The sequence below is a fragment of the Theropithecus gelada genome, chromosome 1 (assembly GCF_003255815.1).
Source record: "Theropithecus gelada isolate Dixy chromosome 1, Tgel_1.0, whole genome shotgun sequence".
NCBI lineage: Eukaryota > Metazoa > Chordata > Mammalia > Primates > Cercopithecidae > Theropithecus > Theropithecus gelada.
In genome coordinates, this window is record NC_037668.1 from 76450236 (window position 1) to 76468902 (window position 18667).

The following is an 18667-nucleotide window of genomic DNA, read 5'->3' on the forward strand; positions in this document are numbered from 1 at the left end:
GGAGACTTTTGGTGAGCTCTCCACCCCAGAGGGACTGGCTTGGCTGAATCAGCCAGGATCAGCCTTCACTGGGACTGGGAAGGAGGAGAGGTGGCCCTGACATCGTGCTGAGCACAGTCCCTGGGAGGCTGGGGCAGAGGGGTGATCCATTAATATGGATGAAATGTCAAGAAAGTAGACAGAATTTCAAACAGCAGCTTAACCCAGGACCTCTGACTATGAGTAGATGTAAAAAAATCTGCTTAGACTTGACAATGATCTGTCATCTAATATTCAGTAAAAACATTCACAACTGAACAAACTTATGCATTTTCACACACAAATATAAAGAAGTTATTCAATAAGATGTGCACATAATGGTAGTACACACGTACACATATCCTCAAATACATCATAGTCAATTTATCTCTTTCACCTGTCTTAGTCTCTCCCCAGCTTTCTCCTTTGTTCTTTTCTTTCCTATGGATACTATTAGCCTAAAGTCTCACAACTTCCTATGCGAGCCTATAACCTAGGTTTGCTCCACTTTATCCAGAAGTTTCAGGGTTGCTTATTTGTGAACTTCTGGAGGGAGAGAGAAAAGGAGGGGTGTCAGCATCACAAAAATGTTCTGCTCTGAGCAGGCATCCTCAGTCTCATTCTCACCACCAGCAGCAGCAGCAACAGCCACAAATTCTCTGTGAATGGCTTCTCTGTCTCTGGCCTTATGCTAAGGCCCTGGGGCCCCAGAAATGAGTAAGACTGTTTTTGGCCCTCTCTAAACATCTCAGTCCAAGAACAATGGAAAGTTGAATTGGGAAGAGAGCTGATACACCAAAGTGAAATACCAAAGCCATTACCAAGTGTCAAATGAAATGTTTAGACAGTGGTTCCCTAGAAGCTCAGGGCCATTGCACCAGAAAAGACTTCCTGAAGGAGGGATCTTGTAGAATCAGCGAAAATCAGGGCAGCAGAGAGGAATGGGGAGGTGCCTAGCAAACACAGATGCTTAATTATTTGTGTTGGATAAATTAGTGATGAGAAAGTTCAGGTTAAAAACATGGATGAAGTAGGGACCTTTATGAGGTCTCAGAAGAAAGAAAATATTGGAAAATATTTTTCAAAATACTGTACTTTCCCATTTATCTTCTCAGTTGATCCTCACGATTCTCTTTTTCTTTTATTTTCGGTTGAGGAGTATGTCGGTTGAAGATTATGTCAGTTGAGGATTATGTCTCCATATCAAAGAGTAAGAAACTGAAACCAACTGAAGCTCTGGGATAACTCCATCCAGGGCAAGAGACTTACTTAATGTCTAATACAGCCAGGCAGTATCAGAGCTAGGAGCAGAACCCAGTTTCCTAATGGCTACATCTTTAAATCCATTTGACTTGACAATTTGAGTTCTGGGAGTTGAGGATAGACTGTGGCTTGGGTTAGAGGAAGAGGAAGACTTTGGGATATTTACTGGGAAAACTCCCTCTAGTTGGTGACACAGCACACTCTTTATAATGCAGGAGTGTGGGAGAGGTGCGTTAATAGAAGGAGTTGGGCGTCCTTTGCACTACCCCATCCTAATATCCCGGCAAAGCACCTCACTTGTTACAATTCTGAGGGTAGCACCAATCCTGCCTGTTAAGACAATCATTTCACAGCAGTTGTTTCAAAGGAAGAGACTCAGGCATGGAGGACGTATGGGGACACCCAGCTGCAAAGGAGACCGCCTAAAGCAAGGCTCAGGGGAATCAGGCAAAATGAGGTCATGCACAGGAACAAACATAAACCAGTGAGCTCCCTGAGGTGGAGGCTTTTTATAACCAGCATTAAATATTTATTGTACTGTCAGTCTTAGGACTGTACCCAAAAAGGAGGAGGGGAAAACGAAAAGAACACAAGCATTAGAGTCTGATGACTCCCAGGCTCCTCCACTTACAACAAGCTGTGCAACTTTGGGCAGATTCCTTAGTCTCCCTAAGCTTCTGTGTCTTTAGCAGGGAAATGAGGAGAATAATGCCTGCTTCATGGGGGTGTTGTGAGGATTGTATGAGATCATGTAAGACAAGACAATCAGTACAGGGTCTGGAGCCAAGTAAGCACTCATTCAGGGCAGAACAGCAGCAGTAACAGTAGCAGCTGCAACGGCAGGAGAAGGAGGAGTAGATTAGTAGTAGCAGCAGTAGTAGCAGCAATATCCACAATAGTAGTGGTAGCAGCAGCAGTAGTAGCATTAGATTAGCAGTACCAGCAATAGCAGCAGAAATAGTAGCAGAAGCAGCAGCAGCAGCAGCAGCAGTGCAGTAGTAATGGGAATAATAGTAGAAGTAGATTAGACTAGTAATAGTAGCAGCAGTAACAGTAATAGCAGCAGCAATATTTTTACTAGTACTAATAGCAACAGCAGAAGTAGTAGTTATTACCACACCAGCAACAGTTATGATTATTGTTATAGAAAAAAGGATCTAATTGCCTTGAACTCTGAAAAAGAATTTAGCCTTCAGGAAACTGTTGGAGAATTAAGTAAATCTGTCTCCTCCATCTCCCCGTGGACACTGGGGCCTTGAAGATCATCCAGGACCTCTGACTCCAAGTCTAAAGCACTCTACCATACCATGCTGCCTTAATGCTGAGTTGGAGCGTAATTCTGTGGTAAAGGAATCCATGGAGGAAATCTGAGCTGTGGAATGTCTCAGAGAGGCTGAGGTTTGGGGAAGATAAATCCATAATTAGGATTCAGTTATCAGGGTGAGGTCAGGATAGAATTTTGGATTTGAGATTTCGTTCATTCTTTCTTTTATTCTGCTATAGCTACTGAGTACCTCTGACCTGTCTGGAACCATTAGGTTCTATAGGAGGTGTGAAGACAAATAAAACCTGAACTTTGCCCTCAAAGACATTAAATGATAGTGCGGGAGGTGACAATCACCTGAGTGAAAAATTAATAAACAGGCCTGGCGTGGCGGCTCACGCCTGTAATCCCAGCACTTTGGGAAACCCTGGGTGGGTGGATCACAAGGTCAGGAGATCAAGACAATCCTGGCCAACATGGTGAAACCCTGTCTCTACTAAAAAAATTAAAAAAAAGTACAAAAATTAGCTGAGCATGTTGGTGCATGCCTGTAGTCCCAGCTACTCAGGAGGCTGAGGCAGGGGAATTGCTTGAACCCGGGAGGCAGAGGTTGCAGTGAGCCATCACACCACTGCACTCCAGCCTGGTGACAGAGCAAGATTTCATCTCAAAAAAAAAAAAAAAAAATTTGATAAACAGATGAATAAGCAAAGTGTTAGGGCAACCAAGAAAAGAAAGCAATTAATGACAACTGCTAAGACTGGGAGGATGTCATGAAGTTGGGACACATGAGCTAAGTCTTGAATGATGAGAAGGATTTTCTTAGTTAAGAGGAATAGAGATGTTGGCTGGAAATTAGAGAGAACAAGCAGGCATAACCAGTGGGATTTGGCAATTGAACAGAAATGGGGTGTGAAAGACACAAAAGTTGGATGATATCCAGGTTCCTGGCTTGGCCAGTTAATTTGAAAGAAGTACCACAAAATGGGATCATGTTTTCTGGAGCCCCTGGAAGCTTCCAAGCAGAGAATGGGTTAACAGGAAAGCATCTGCAGACAGGGAGGCCATTCCAGCAATTCAGGTAGGAAATAATGGTGGGAGTGGCTAGGAGGGAAAGCATGGGAAGGATAGAGGAAGGGAAGTGCACAACAAACCTGCCAATAGGCATTATTGTCCCATTTTAGAGATGGGGCAAGTAAACTGCTCTAAATGATTTATAAGATTATTAGCAAGTGGTGGAGCTGAAATTAAAATTCAGGTCTGTCTGACTCAGAGTCACTCCATAATACTACTTGAAGGCAGACACATCAAAGAGGCAGAAGCAATGGGACTTGGTGGTTGTCAGCTGTGTGAGGAGAAAGACATAAAGGAGTTAAGGCAAGGGCAGGGCTTCCAACCTGAGCAACTAGAGGGAAAAAGAGAATATTAATCAAGACAGCTGATGCCAGAGAGAGAAGCAGATTTGGACTTAAGATTGACATGGGGTCAGCTAAAAATAGATCCCAGGTCTTTAGGGGAACAAGTAAATGTTAAGCACTAAGGAGCTATAATAGGCATCATCAGGATGACTTTCTGGCTTGGTCGGGCTTAGTGTTGAGGTTTGGGGCTGAACCAAGAGACAGAGAGGTGTGATAGAGTTGTGTTTGTATCCAGGGTCCACGTCCTGTCCTAGTTCCTTACTGGCTGTGGACCATGGGCATGGGACTTAATCACACTAATCTGAATTTCTTCATCTGCAAAGTAGAAAAAACAAGCCCTGACCAGCATACCACCTGAATTTGGTGTATGAAGACAGACATGTGAGTGCCTCGGGGAAGTCCTGAGTTTCAGCTGGCAGAGCGGATCTGTATGATTACTTCATAAAGATGATCCCTGAGATGTTGCATGCCAATCAAAGTAACATAAAATGAGTTTTGTATATATCCTGGTAAGATTTGTTTGCTATGATATTGACAAAACATGCTATCTTGTAGAACCTATTTCCCCTTTCTCTTTTTAGTCTAGTCATTTCAGCCTCACATGAAGTTGGGTGAATATCATGTTCAACACTGTCTTCCCATTTGTTCAGAGTCCCAACTTCCAAAGCCTCTTTCCCCTCCCTCAAGGGTTCAGGGTTTTTGGGTGACCCCACTCTCACCATCCCCACTATTCATTCCACACTCAGTGAGCACAGACTCTGCTACATAATGTGTGTTAAGTGCTAAGGCCACAGAGATGAATAAAACCTAGGTCCCTAGCTTGACACTGATCCCTCAGTGTGACTACCTTTCTTCTGGACACTCCTCTCACTCTTGTCCTCGACTCAGGAAGCATTTGTACTTCTGTCTCTACGTCATCTGGGAATAAGAAAAGCTTTGGCTCTAGAGAAGGGATTTCCAACTCTAGCAAGCAGATGAGAGGCAGACCAGGGGTGAGGATGGTTTGAGAAAAGAGTTTTACTGAGTTTGAGGTATTTTATAGATGTTACTATATTCAATTCTCACCACAAATATAGGAAGTAGATATTAATCAGTCCCTTTTACAGATGAGGATCCTGAGACTTAAAGAGATTACATTATTTGCCCAAAGCCATACAGCTTAACAGAAGAGCTGGGATTCACACTTAGGTTGGCCTAACTTTAAACCTGGGCTGTTCCTATTATGTTATGTCTCCCCTCTTCTTTCTGGCCCTGATTCATTGGCTAAGCTCAGCCACAAGGTAAAGGACTTCTTTAGTGCTCAGAAGGTAAGAACTTGGAGGAAGAATTCCGAACAAGAAATGAGGGACATAGTAGGCTTATTTCGCATACCCCAGAAGGAGGAAGTGATAGGGAACCAGAGCTAGATTATCTGCTTGGGGCCAGTAACCCAGAGTGTTTCAGGATGGGCCCAAGAACCCTGCTGAGATTCCAGGGTCCCTGGATAATCTGGAAGCCTCTGCATGCCAAGTGATAAATGGGCCCCTTGTCTAAACTCTGCTCTCTGGAGGACTCTGGAGTGGCTAGAAGAAAGTCAGGGAATGAGAGATAGGAAGAAGGCAGGGCTTCAGCAGCAAGTGCTAAAAAGTCCTGAAATCATTACACATTTTTCCCAGCCTGTAAACTTAACATGCTTCCTTCCCCTCTGCCTATCCCCCACTACCTCTAAATGATGCCATTGTTTACTGTTTACTTGTTATTCTGCTTTAACCTGTTTCTTTTTTTTTTTTTTTTTTTTGAGACGGAGTCTCGCTCTGTCGCCCAGGCTGGAGTGCGGTGGCGCGATCTCGGCTCACTGCAAGCTCCACCTCCCGGGTTCACGCCATTCTCCCGCCTCAGCCTCCGAGTAGCTGGGACTACAGGCGCCCGCCACCACGCCCGGCTAGTTTTTTGTATTTTTAGTAGAGACGGGGTTTCACCATGTTAGCCAGGATGGTCTCGATCTCCTGACCTCGTGATCCACCCGCCTCGGCCTCCCAAAGTGCTGGGATTACAGGCTTGAGCCACCGCGCCCGGCCTGTTTCTTTTTTTGATGTGATTTTACCTGGAGACAAGTGGAGAAGGCCCAGCACAAAGTAGTGGAAGGGGAGCAGTGTTTGAATCCAGGTTCTGGATTCAAGGTTCTAGAATCCAGGTTCTAGACACGTGAGTGTAAAAAAAAGGTTTTTACCTTTAAGATTCTCATTTTTTCTCATCTTTGAAGTGTAGAAAATGATACTTACCTGATGGGACTGTTGGGAACATTAACTAAGGCAATGGATACAAAGGCATCTAGCACAACACCTGACACACAGTGTATGTTCAGTAAACATTTGGATGTATGAATCGATGCTGCACAAATGTTAATCGGCCTACACTTCCATAGTTGGCTCTGTTCTTACTACATAGAAAAAGGAATTGGGTTCTCTAAGGCAGGTCTCAGGTGTGTCAGTTGAGTTACAGTGAAAGGATCCCAGTTCTTTCTGTACTTACCGCCCCTGCCTCCATTTAAAAGGCAATAGAAAAAACTTCTAGCTAAAGGCTCACTGTTGCTGCTGCAAAACAAACATCATCACCAGCCTCCTCTGCTGCGGGCTTATCAACGAAGAAACTGGGTAATCTCCAGTTTGTCTGCTGCAGCCGAGGGTAAACAGACTTTTAGTCCTGTCTCTGCACCTCTCAACTGATACAGAGCAAAACTAGCACTGCATCAGTATGGAGAGTTGCGTGAGAGCCAGGTAGAGACCTGGCATGATCCCTCTCCTTCCCACCCCTACTTTTTGCATAGTTGCCTGTCTCCTCGGAAATGCACACAACACTGGTTTGGTGGGCAGCTCCACCCACCTGTGGCTCTAATCTAAGACAGACGTGGCTAGACAAGAAGATAGGCTGGCGCGCCCCCTGCTGGAGCCAGGTGGGCTAGCAGCCTCTGGCTGATTGTGCACCTCTGGGTGCTGTCCTCCATCTCAGTGCTGAAAACCTTTCCCCTCTAGCTTGAGGTGATAGGTATAACCTTGTCCAAGAAAGCTAAGGAGAAGCTGAGCAGGCCAAGACCACACAAAGGGCTGCTGACAAACCCTGGTCTCTTGCCCAGCCCTTTTTTTCCTGCTCTGCCAATGTGGAAAAGCAGATAGTTCATCTTGCAAACACACCCCCCTACAGGCTGCCTTATAGCCAGTTTTTTTTTTTTTTTTTCTCTCTCTCTCTCGGAATGGGAAATTTTAGCAGAGCCCATATGCTATGATTCAGAGACAGTTAATATCACTGTGTCTAGCATTAAGTACTATACTGTACACTCCATTTGCTGACATCCAGAAATGTAACATCCTGTCCCATGTCATCCCAGTCCAGAGAAATGACATGAGGCGACGCTTTGGAGCATCCAACTTCCCACCCAGCATCCTCCTAGAAAGGGAGTCCCCTCTATTTCCTCCCAGACAGATGTCGTTCAGACTCTTCTTGCACTCCTGTGGTGATGGGGAGTTCATGGTCTTCCAAAGGAGCCCATCCAGTGGTTGGCAATTCAATTCACTAAAAGTTTTCCTCATCCTGAGCAGAAATCTATCTTACTGAGACTCACTCCCCAGATTTGGTTATTACCTCTGGACAACACGGAACAAGTTTGCTTCTTTTGTCCAATGATGTCCCTTTAACTTTTTGGAGACTGTGATCTTTCTTTCCTATTCACACTCACTCTTATTTTTTATTTTAAACAATAAACTGCTCCATTCCTTTCTAATGGGGAAGGATTTGCAGACACTTCACTTTCCTAGTCATATTCCAAATGATCAAAGCTACCATTTAGTGAGCACATAAATATTTTTGCCTACTTTTTCCACACCTAAGTTCATTAAACTTTCATAACTATTATAGCAAGGTAAGTATTACTATGACCATCTTTCAGGCAAGGAAACTAAGATCTAGAGATGTTAAATAACTTGCCTAAGATCACACAGTTTTAAAAAAATAGAAGTAGGGTTTGAATGCAGAATGAGCCAAAGTTGCCTGGATCCAAGTTTTTGCTCTTAAATCATCATTATACCTGCTGTTTGTGTAGTCTATGATCCAATTAATCAATGTAGTTCTAAATATATGGGCCAATATATGATCACAACATTATGGAAGTGACCTGGCCAAGGAAACATGGATCCAGACTATTGTCTCTCTCATTTTATGCACTCTGCCTCTTTTCATGCTATCTAAAATAATGCTATCATTTCCAAAAGACTGACACACTCTTGGTGCATGCCAAGCTGGTTGCAGTCAATTAAACTCCCCGGGACTTTGACACGGGAACTGCTGGAAATCAAGACTTGACTGTTGTCCCTTATTTTGATAACAAAGTCCTTGACCTCAAAGTCAGGGTTATACCAGTTTGGGGGTTTGCCTGTTGGTTCTTGAGCAGTGGGAGACCGAAAGGGAAAGGTGCCAAGAATGCTCAGAGGAACAGAAGAGCTGCACAAAACACTTTATTTGTGTTCCTATGGGCAAAACGAACCCAGGGGAGAGGCTGTATGTACAACATGACATTTGTAGCCAATCAACATATGGCTCTTTGTAATTATTTCTGAAAACCAGCATGCAAAGGAGAACAAGTTTTGCTTTTGATTTTTGTAGCAAACTTCAATAATCTCCAACCCAAACAAACAAACAAACAAACAAAAAATGCTTTAGTGGAGCTTTGTGCTAAGGGCTTTTCCTCCCTGGAGCCTCCCTGCCTCTCCCCGTCTTCTAATCCTCATTTCCGGGAGGTCATTTTAATTAGCAGGCTGTCATGGTGACTCAGCCTGCTGTTTCCACAGACAGGAAGGGAGCAGACTCCCCTGGACCCATTCATCATACAAAGGCACTTTACTCTTCACAAAAAATGCACAATATTTAGCTTGCTACACCTTGGGAATTGCTACTACCATTTTATTTTATCATTCCTCCCTGCCTCAGGGTGCATCCTTGTGTCTTTTGCATCTTCCTTGCCTGGCAATCACACTTTCCTCATTGTAGATTAGCAATGCCCACATCTTCAGGGGCCACGCTTAATCTCTGTCTCCTGGGATCTGGAGACTAACCATAATAAACCTTTTAAAATGAAGGACCAGTGCGTTTTTGTCTTTGGAGCTAAAATTTTAATTAAACTACCCAGGAAATAGGGAAATAGCTCTCAGCACAGTTTTCTAAATCTGCATGCTGGGGTTTGAGGGAATAAGGAAGCATGCAGCTTAGATACAGTGACCATATATTTAAGTCCACTGTGATTTCAAAAATCCTGTCCCATTGTTCCCTAGGATGCATTTGCCCTTGCGTTGCATGTGTTGTTGCTGTTGTTTTGGATCAGAAAATACAAACACTGCATTTCTAAATCTGTAAACAATCAAGCCTATTTAAAAGGTAACCATCTGCAGTAACTATAAAACTTAAAAATGTAAAGTGGCTTTGAAAGAACTGACCTGATATGTGTCAAGTATCTTAAAAGGGATGTGTAGGTTTTCCTCATCTTGGAAGATCTCTGTGTTGTAGAAAATAGCATCTGTGCTCACCTGGTTCCAGTCTCCTATTTTGTTCCTGAGCTTTTTGAGCTGAAGGCTTACAATTGATTTTCCATTGGAAAAAGGGAAAATCAATGATGAAGTTTCTCATTGTATCCCTTCCCTTTCAATAGCCTATGCATTAATCCACAAATCCTCAGAAGCTAAAAAAGAGTGATTAATTTCATTCCCCAGCAGAAAATGCACGCTCCTGTCCCCATAAGACCTCCCAGGACTCCATGTCTTTAAAAAGGGGTTGAAGGGTCTTTGTGGTTCACTGAGCTCTTCTTGTCCCCTTTGCCGTTGGGGTAGTTGCTGGCTGGGCCCCGCAGGAGTGGGTGCTTGTAAGGAGGGGATTTTTCTTTCCTGCAAAGGGGGAGATAACAGAAAGAGAGAAGACAGCACATATACACACTGTGATGAAATCATTTGTGTGCATGTCTATCTTCCCCACTGGACTGTAACCTCCCAGGAACAGTAACCTGGTCTTCTTCCCACAGACACTAAAGGTGACAAAGACCAGCAGGCATTGATACTGTCTTCAAGTTGCTTATAGCTTAGGAGAGGAGACAATTGCATAAAATACCTACACAAAACAATAACTATAATATGTGTCAGGAAGTGGTTAGTGTCATAAATATGAGAATCTCTTGAACTAAGTTTGAATTCAAATTGAAGAAGAGGATTTGGAACCCATCAAGCTCTGACCTTGGTGCACCCATTTTTCTTTACTGTTGATGAGTCATGAATAAGGTAAAGACAGAATAGGTGGCACCACATAAAGGGACACCTTGCCCTAACATACCCTCCTTCCTTAAAGGAAGCCTCACTGCCTGAAAATCCACATTCATTGAAGAGCCTTGCTAACATAACAAGGCTGCCAGAATAGGTGAGATACAGCTAGACATCAGTACCTATTAACACCCTGGAGCACATGCATGGGGTGTAACTTATGGGCAATGTGATCTTGAAGCAGGTCCTTACCTTCTCTGGACCTCTATTTCTTTATTTCTAAAATAGGAGAAAAATTCATGTCCTTTCTGCCTCATAGGCCCTGGTAAATGGAGGTTGAAGAAGAGCTTTGTAAATTACAAGGTGCTATTCATCTGTCATTGAAGGATGTTGTTCTTAACACCCAAATGGAGCACAGGACGTAAATATGTTTTTACGGGGAGAAAGAGGAGGCAGGCCCAGGTTTGGTCATAGTTGGGGCAGCCATCGGGGGATGGTGGCAAGGGGACAAGTTGTGCAAAGGCTAGAGAGGACTGTGAATATGCAGAAGGACTTAGGGAGGGTGAGCTAGGAAGGCAAAAAGCCATCAACCAAAGATGGGGACATAGAGAGTGCAAGGAGCCACTGGAAGGCAAAACATCCCATACCTTTAGGTCTCTGCAGAAGCTGTTCCCTTCCCTACCTCTAAAGAGGTAGAGGAAGAGCCCCACTTCCTTTGGGAAGACAAATTCCCAAAAAATAAGCTTCCCCCATCCCTAGGCCTTTTTAGCACTTTGTACATTTCATCACTCCTCCGCCTGCCATTTTCTAGGTGGTTCTTTGTTCATCTCTTTCTCTTATGAGATGATAAGTTTGATGTGTATGCTTTTTCTCTATAATTCCTGAGCCAAGTGCAGGTCTGGTATGGGGTAGGTGCTTGAGGAGTATTTGATGACTAGAAATGAACTTTCAGTCTTATCTTCACCATATCATTTACTCTAAACATTCTGGCCTTGTCATTGCTGTTGTGTGAAGTCAGGGACCCTTAACAGAGGGACCAGCTGAAGCCATGGCAGAAGAACATAAATTGTGAAGATTTCATGGACATTTATTAGTTCCCCAAATTAATACTTTTATAATTTCTTACACCTGTCTTTACTGCAATCTCTGACCATAAATTGTGAAGATTTCATGGACATTTATCACTTCTCTGATCAATATTCTTGTGATTTCCTATGCCTGTCTTTATTTTAATCTCTTAATCCCATCATCTTCGTAAGCTGAGGATGTATGTTGCCTCAGGACCCTGTGATGGTTGCGTTAACTGCACAAATTGTTTAGGCCCCAGATATCGGGGGAACCCGCCCCTAATAATTCAATGTGAGTCCTTTTCTGCTTTCCCTAAGTGTCAGCTGGTCTGAGAAATAAAGGAAAAGAGTACAAAAGAGAGAAATTTTAAAGCTGGGTGTCCGAGGGAGACATCACGTCGGCAGGTTCCGTGATGCCCCCCCAAGCCACAAAACCAACAAGTGTTTATTAGTGATTTTCAAAAGGGGAGAGAGTGTACGAATAGGGTGTGGGTCAAAGAGATCACATGCTTCAGAAGGTAATAAAATATCACAAGGCAAATGGAGGCAGGGCGAGATCACAGGACTGGGGCAAAATTAAAATTGCTAATGAAGTTTCAGGCACACATTGTCATTGATAACATCTTATCAGGAGACAGAGTTTGAGAGCAGACAATCAGTCTGACCAAAATTTATTAGGCAAGAATTTCCTCATCCTAATAGGCCTGGGAGTGCTCCTGGGGGACCAGGGCTTATTTCATCCCTTATCTACAACCGTAAAAGACAGACGTTCCCAGAGCGGTCATTTTAGAGACCTACCCCTAGGAATGCATTCTCTTTCTCAGGGATGTTCCTTGCTGAGAAAAAGAATTCAGTGATATGTCTCCTATTTGCTTTTGAAAGAAGAGAAATATGGCTCTGTTCCGCCCAGCTAGCAGGCAGCCAGACCTAATGGTTATCTCCCTTGTTCCCTGAACATCACTGTTATCCTGTTCTTTTTTCAAGGTGCCCAGATTTCATATTGTTTAAACAATTTGTGCAGTTAATGCAATCATCACAGGGTCCTGAGGTGACATACATCTTCAGCTTATGAAGATGACGGGATTAAGAGATTAAAGTAAAGACAGGCATAGGAAATCACAAGAATATTGACTGGGGAAGTGGTAAATGTCCATGAAATCTTCACAATTTATGTTCAGAGATTGCAGTAAAGACAGGTGTAAGAAATTACAAAAGCATTAATTTGGGGAACTAATAAATGTCCATGAAATGTTCACAATTTATGTTCTTCTGCCATGGCTTCAGCTGGTCCCTCCATTCAGGGTCCCTGACTTCCTGCAACACGTTGCCTTGGAATGTGTCTTGTTAGGTCCTGCTTCTGGCTGTTCTCTACTCTATTCCCCAACGTGGAATACCCTCTCTGCCCTTTCTATTTCATCAATCAAAATTCCATATGTCTGTTAAAGCCAAGTTCAAGTGCCACTTCCTCTCTGAAGCTTTCTTGGGACATGCCTGCCAGCTACAAAATACTTGCCAGATTTTGTAGGAGAGGAACTTCTGCTTGGGTCTAACTTTTCTTTAGTGTGAAGGGGTCAAAGTGGGTAATTTTGGGGGCTTTCTCAGTTCTACCACAGCTCAGTAACACTCATGAATTATTTAGAATTTAATCTATGCTAGGCCCTGCACCATGCACTAAGGATACAGAAGTAAGTAAGACTGAGGACACTGAAGCTAGCAGAGAAGCCAGACATGGATAGAAGCTATGACAATACACCACAGGACACACCATGCTAGAGGTATGTATGAAACACAGTTAGGAGCTCAGCAGAGAGGAAGCAGCTCTGTCTCAGGTGGAGAATACAGACAAGGAAACAGAAGGTGTGATATTTGAACTGAGTTTTGAATGATAATTAGGAGCTCACCATCTACAAGCAGAAAGGGAGCTCATTCCAGCAAGAGGAAAAAGGATGTACAGAGACATGAAGGCAAGAAAACAGCTAACTTGTTTGGGCTGAAGCATAAGGCACAAGGTGATAGAAATCAGGTGGGATAGACAGGGTGCTCATGGGGGTGGAGGGGTGTAGAAAGTAGGAAATGAAGTTTAAAATGTAGGCCAAGGTCTTGAATAGCAAGAAGAGTTGAAATATTACCCTAAAGGTAATGGGGAGCCATGGAAGGTTTTTGAGAGAAGGCATAACCTGATACATAGTTGAGTACTTATACACTTTTCAGTATTGTTTGTTATCTTTACATTTATACTTGCCTTTATCCTCCACAAATCTGAGCTCACAATGGGCAGGGACTATTTATAATCCTCTAGCAGTTGGCACAAGGACTGGCACATAGTGGGCTCCAGTGTGTTGAGGAGCTGATAAGCCCCCTTACACACACATACAGCCATCATAACCTCTCCCTGGAGCCAGCCCCTCCAGCCTGTGAATGAGCCTGAGTCCATCTCTTGCTCAGAGACCACAATCATGCTCTGTTTACCGACAGAAGCACATCTGCCCTGTTCCTTCTTCCTGTCTGATTTTATCCCCTTTACTGGAGCATTTGGGGCTTATGACTATACCACTGTGTGCTAAACAAAATGTGGGGCCTCAGCTTTGGTCATCAATGCCATGCCCCCGAGCCTGAGCTCTTGTGCCCACATTGCTGCCCCTCCCGAGGGACCCTATCTGAAGGGTGGCCCAGTATCCAATGATGCTGGCAGGTTTCTGCCAGCGTGTGAGCAGAAAGTGACATATTGTAATTATCCATGGAGATGGGAGAAAACAAAGATTAATTTTGAGTCAAAACATGTAATTTTCCTTTAAAGCCAGAACTGCTCTTTCACTTAAGCTATTTGATGCTTGGGTGGAAAATAATACAAAAAAGGGGAAGTATTTAAAACCCAAATTAGAGCTCAGAGTCTTGTACCCTCCTGGGAATTCATTTTTAAAGGATTACTGACCAATCTAGAGCTAAGTGGTACTCACAGTTTGATGAGGCAGAGGTGTGTGCATAGGGAGGAGGTTATTAATTTTTTCTTAATTTAAGGGTGGGTGCATTTAGCTCAAGTCCTCAAAACTCTGAACTTATGAGGAAGGATTTCTCTAGATCTTTTCTGAAGAGGGCTCCAAAGCTCAAGGCAAGGAAGTGCCATGAACAGTTAAAGTCTGGGCCCTGAGATCTCCCCTGTGTCCTTTAGATCTGTGTCAGGGTTCCATCCTCTCCCATCTCCAGGAACTCTTCACTGGTAGACACTGAATACACTGCACTGCAGGGTGAGGGCCTGTGCTCCAGTCCTGGCTCTGACCACATGACTTTGACCAGCTCCTTCTGTTCCCTAAGTCCCCATGTTCTCATCTGTATCATAAAGAGAGACTAGAGGATCACTAAGGTCTCCCTGAGTGTCAGCACCATTTCATTGGTATATGACAATGCAACATGCAATAAAAAAATGATTAAGGATGAAGATAATTTTATTTAGGCAGAGGACCTGAAAGAGACAATCCCCAAATTAACTTGTAAATGAGATTCTAAGAATTCTTTTGAGTTTCATAAAGCTTCAGATGTTTAAGAACTTTAAACAATCAAGAACGACTTCTAAGAATGAACTGAGCATCTTCCTCTAGAGGTGAACTCCTCAGAGGTAGGGGTCATGCTTTAATCAGCCACTCATCCCAGCACTTCTTTCCTGTCAGGGGCCTGGTATAAAGTGTTGCTTTTCCTGAGTGAATGAATGAATGAATGTATACATGCATGTATGCACAATGCAGGACAGGCACTTCAGGGGCACAAGTAATAGACGTGATTCTCCTGCAAGAGTTTCTAATATGCCATGCACAATGGGGGCGGGGGCACAAAGACCCCAGATGATTTAGAAACAATCTGAGACAGGGTATCAGAATGTCTTGTCATGAAGATGCTATGACATGGGGCTCAGAGATGTATGACTCATAGCATTGTGGAACATAGGCCCTGAGACATCACCCAACCAAACAAGTCAAAGGACTTGCCCTAGGTCTTGATGAGCTGGTTGGAAATCTGGGACTGGAGGACATGAAAACATTCATTGAGCATCTACCAGCTGCTGGGCACTGTGCTAAGCTTGTATCCATTCTACAAAACCATATTTAGATATCATTGTTATTAGCCCCATTCATAGGTAAGCAGAGAAAAGCTTCAAGAGGCCAAGAAACTTGCCTAAGATCCTATAACTCACATGAGTCTGAGACAGAATTTGAACCCATGCTGACGAACTTCTACTTGAGGTGAACCTTAGCTATACTTCAATTCGGCTTTCAAATAATAAAAGCCTAGGAGCAAACCCTGGCTCTCCCAAAAACTCTTTATCCTCGGGCATCTCACATCTTCTCATCGTCTTTCTGAGTCTCCTTTTCCTTATTTGTAAGATGGGGAATATAATGTCTATGAGGAATAAATAATACAATGTACACAAAGTACTCTGTACAATAAGTAAAGTGATTTATATTGTTTTTATTAATAACAGGGTAGGGAGGAAGGTGCATCAGTGCAAAGGCCCTGAGGCATCCACATACATGAGCAAGGTCATGGCAAAGGTCAGTGGAAAGAATGGTCTGGCAGGAGCCAGGAGTTGGGCATTGTCATGTCCTTCAAGTAGGAGGGACCACTGAGGGAGTGGGAGGTGAGTCTAAGAGATGGGGCAGGGCCAACACATTCCAGATGCCATGTGATGTCACTGTCCTTATGCTAGTTGGGTTCACAGCCAGTGGTCATGGAAGTGCCCAGTGCTTCAGGCTCTGGCCAAGTCCTCAGACAGGATGGAGGCTCACCTCCTGACCTTCTCTCCTCAATGGCCCTGCAAGTTGGCCCCAGAAGAGGACCCAAGGTAGAACTTCTCAAGGGTGTGTCCTCTCCAGCCCAAACCTTTACATCTTGAGGGAAGGAGACTATCATGTACTGACAGCACTGTGCTGGGTGCTTTAACACATATCTCATAATAATCATGTATGTGAGGACTGCTGTCCTCACTTTATAGATGAGGAAACTGAAGGATCGGAGAAATTCATATAGGAACCTCAGAGGATGAGGTATCAGGAGAGGTAGTGCATAGAAACACCCAAATTAATTTAGAACAATGACTGAACCCAGCTCCCAGCAAGCCCCATCCCTGTGGATTCCCAAGTTAGAACCAGGAATGTGACCTTGCCCTCACTGTCTGACTTCTTAATGATACTTTCTTTATGCTCAGGAAATATGCTCTTATGCCCCAAAATCTATGTGGCAGGGCCAGGATTATCTTTCCTGCTGCACAGATGGGATGCTGAGTTTCAGCAAGAGGCTAAGGGAAGTTGCCCCTGAATACAGCCAGTGGAGCAGAACTCAAGCCCAAACCTCTCTGCTCTGCCACTTACCGTAGTCTCGGCATGGGAATTGCCACCTTTTCAACCATGGGGTTCAGCCGATAATAGTCCAAAAAGGTTCTTGCCACGTTCCGCCCCAGCTTCATATCTGCAGGTGTGTGTGTTAAGGAGCAACTTTGAAAAGAGATTGAGACAGAGTGAAAAGAGGACTACTAATAAAAATAATAACAGTAATAAAAACAGTTACACCACTCATTGTTCCAAGCTTTTTGTATGTGCTCTCTTTTTTGATCCTTGAAAAACCTTAAACGGTAATCACTATTATTATCCTAATTTTATAGATAAGAAAACTGAGGTGCATCGCAGTGAAGTAATTTGCCTAAGGTCACAAAACTGGGAAAAGAAGGAGCCAGGATAAGAGTCTAGGGAGTCTTACCCCAAAGCCTGTGCTAGTAGCTTTCAGGGTACAGCTCTTTGGAAATCACTGGGCTGCTCTGGTCTAGCCTCAGGTGGCTCAGGATGGAGCCAGGTAAGCAAAAACCCCAAGGGCAAGAGACATTGGTTGTATATAGACCAGTGCCTGCTTGACCCTTAGGGCTCAGTCATCCACTTTAGTAACCTCAGGCACAATGGTAAAACCCTGTGACCCTAAATCATGTTCCCACTGCACCTTGAAATTCCTCCAACAATGAATCTTTCTGGTAACGAAATGTGATTGTAAAAGCACAAACTTCTTGGGGAAGGGTCAATTTCATATTGACCATTAACACCTTAATATGAATGAGTACAACAATCATTATTCAACAACAGAATATCTTCTTTGTGCATTATAGCTCACATCTCTGGGCTTCATACATGTTATTTCCTCCGCTGAAGTTCCTCCCTACCCGCTCCTGCCTTCTCCTCAGCTAATTCATACCCCTTGCTTCTCTAATGAGGTGATATTTCTTTATTAGAGCCCTCCAGGATATTCTTCTCTCTTCCCAGAACTGTGATTGGTGCCCTTGTCCCACATTTTCATGACTCCTGAGCTGGCTTCATTCAAAGCACTTATCACTTATCTCACAGCATGGGAATTATGTGTTTACTCAGCTTAATCCTTAGCCATTCCTTCTCCCTCATCTCTTAGCTCTGAACATCCAAGCTGTCACTAACCCTTCTCCAAGAACCTACCATCTCTTGAATGTTTTCACTTCTTTCCACCCCCCTAGAATAGGTCAGCATCATCTTTCTCCTAGATTGCTGTCATCCTGTCCTAACTAGTTTCCCTGCCACAGAATTGCCCCTGTCTGGTCCATTTTCTACAGTGCAGCCAGAGGGATTCTGCAATGCAGCTCTGAGTATGTCACTCAGCTGAGTAAAACCCTTCAGCGGTACTCAGTTGCCTTCAAAGTCCAAATCTCTGAGCATGATTTACAGTACTGTTCATAGTCAGGTCCCTGATTATTTTCTCAACATTATGCTTGCTACCTCCCACCTACTCCCCTTGCCCTTCACATTCTGGAAACACTGAGCTTCTTCTGCCTCCAGGCCTGTGCCCCATACGTGCCATCTTTCCAGACCACTCTTCCTCCCTTCACATGCCTTCCAGGGCCCACTCCTTCTCAGCTTCAAGAACTCAATTCAGTTGTCACTCTACTGGATAAGTCTTCCTTGGCTGTCCTTGCTGGGACAGGAGTCTCTCCTAGGTTTTCCCACAACCTCTTCTTCCTAGCCTGCACCAACCAGAGCACTAATCATACTGTATTTTACCTGTCTCTTCTTTTCAATAGCCCCTTTTAGCAGGCACGCTCTATGAGGCAGAGGTCGTATCTGTCTTATTCATCACCTAAATACCCATGTACTCATCTGACAATAAGTATGAAATATATATTTGTTGAATTAACAAATCATAGCTGGCTGGGTGCGGTGGCTCATGCCTGTAATCTCAGCACTTTGGGAGGCTGAAGTGGGTGGATCACCTGAGGTAAGGAGTTTGAGACCAGCCTGACCAACGTGGCGAAACCCCATCTCTACTAAATACAAAATTAGCTGGGTGTGGTGGCACATGCCTGTA

At 43.8% G+C, this 18667-nt stretch overlaps 1 protein-coding gene across 1 annotated transcript in view; it reads right to left on the reverse strand.

Moving 5' to 3' along the window:
* Positions 1 to 9748: 9748 nt before the first annotated feature.
* Positions 9749 to 18667, reverse strand: part of AGBL4 (ATP/GTP binding protein like 4) — a 1451937-nt gene continuing 1443018 nt past the window's right edge. The window contains exons 11-12 of the mRNA XM_025357747.1: positions 16663 to 16759; positions 9749 to 9869 (exon numbers count right to left, since the gene is read on the reverse strand). Coding sequence (XP_025213532.1) covers positions 9749 to 9869; positions 16663 to 16759 — 218 coding nt within the window. The remainder of the gene's footprint in view (positions 9870 to 16662; positions 16760 to 18667) is intronic.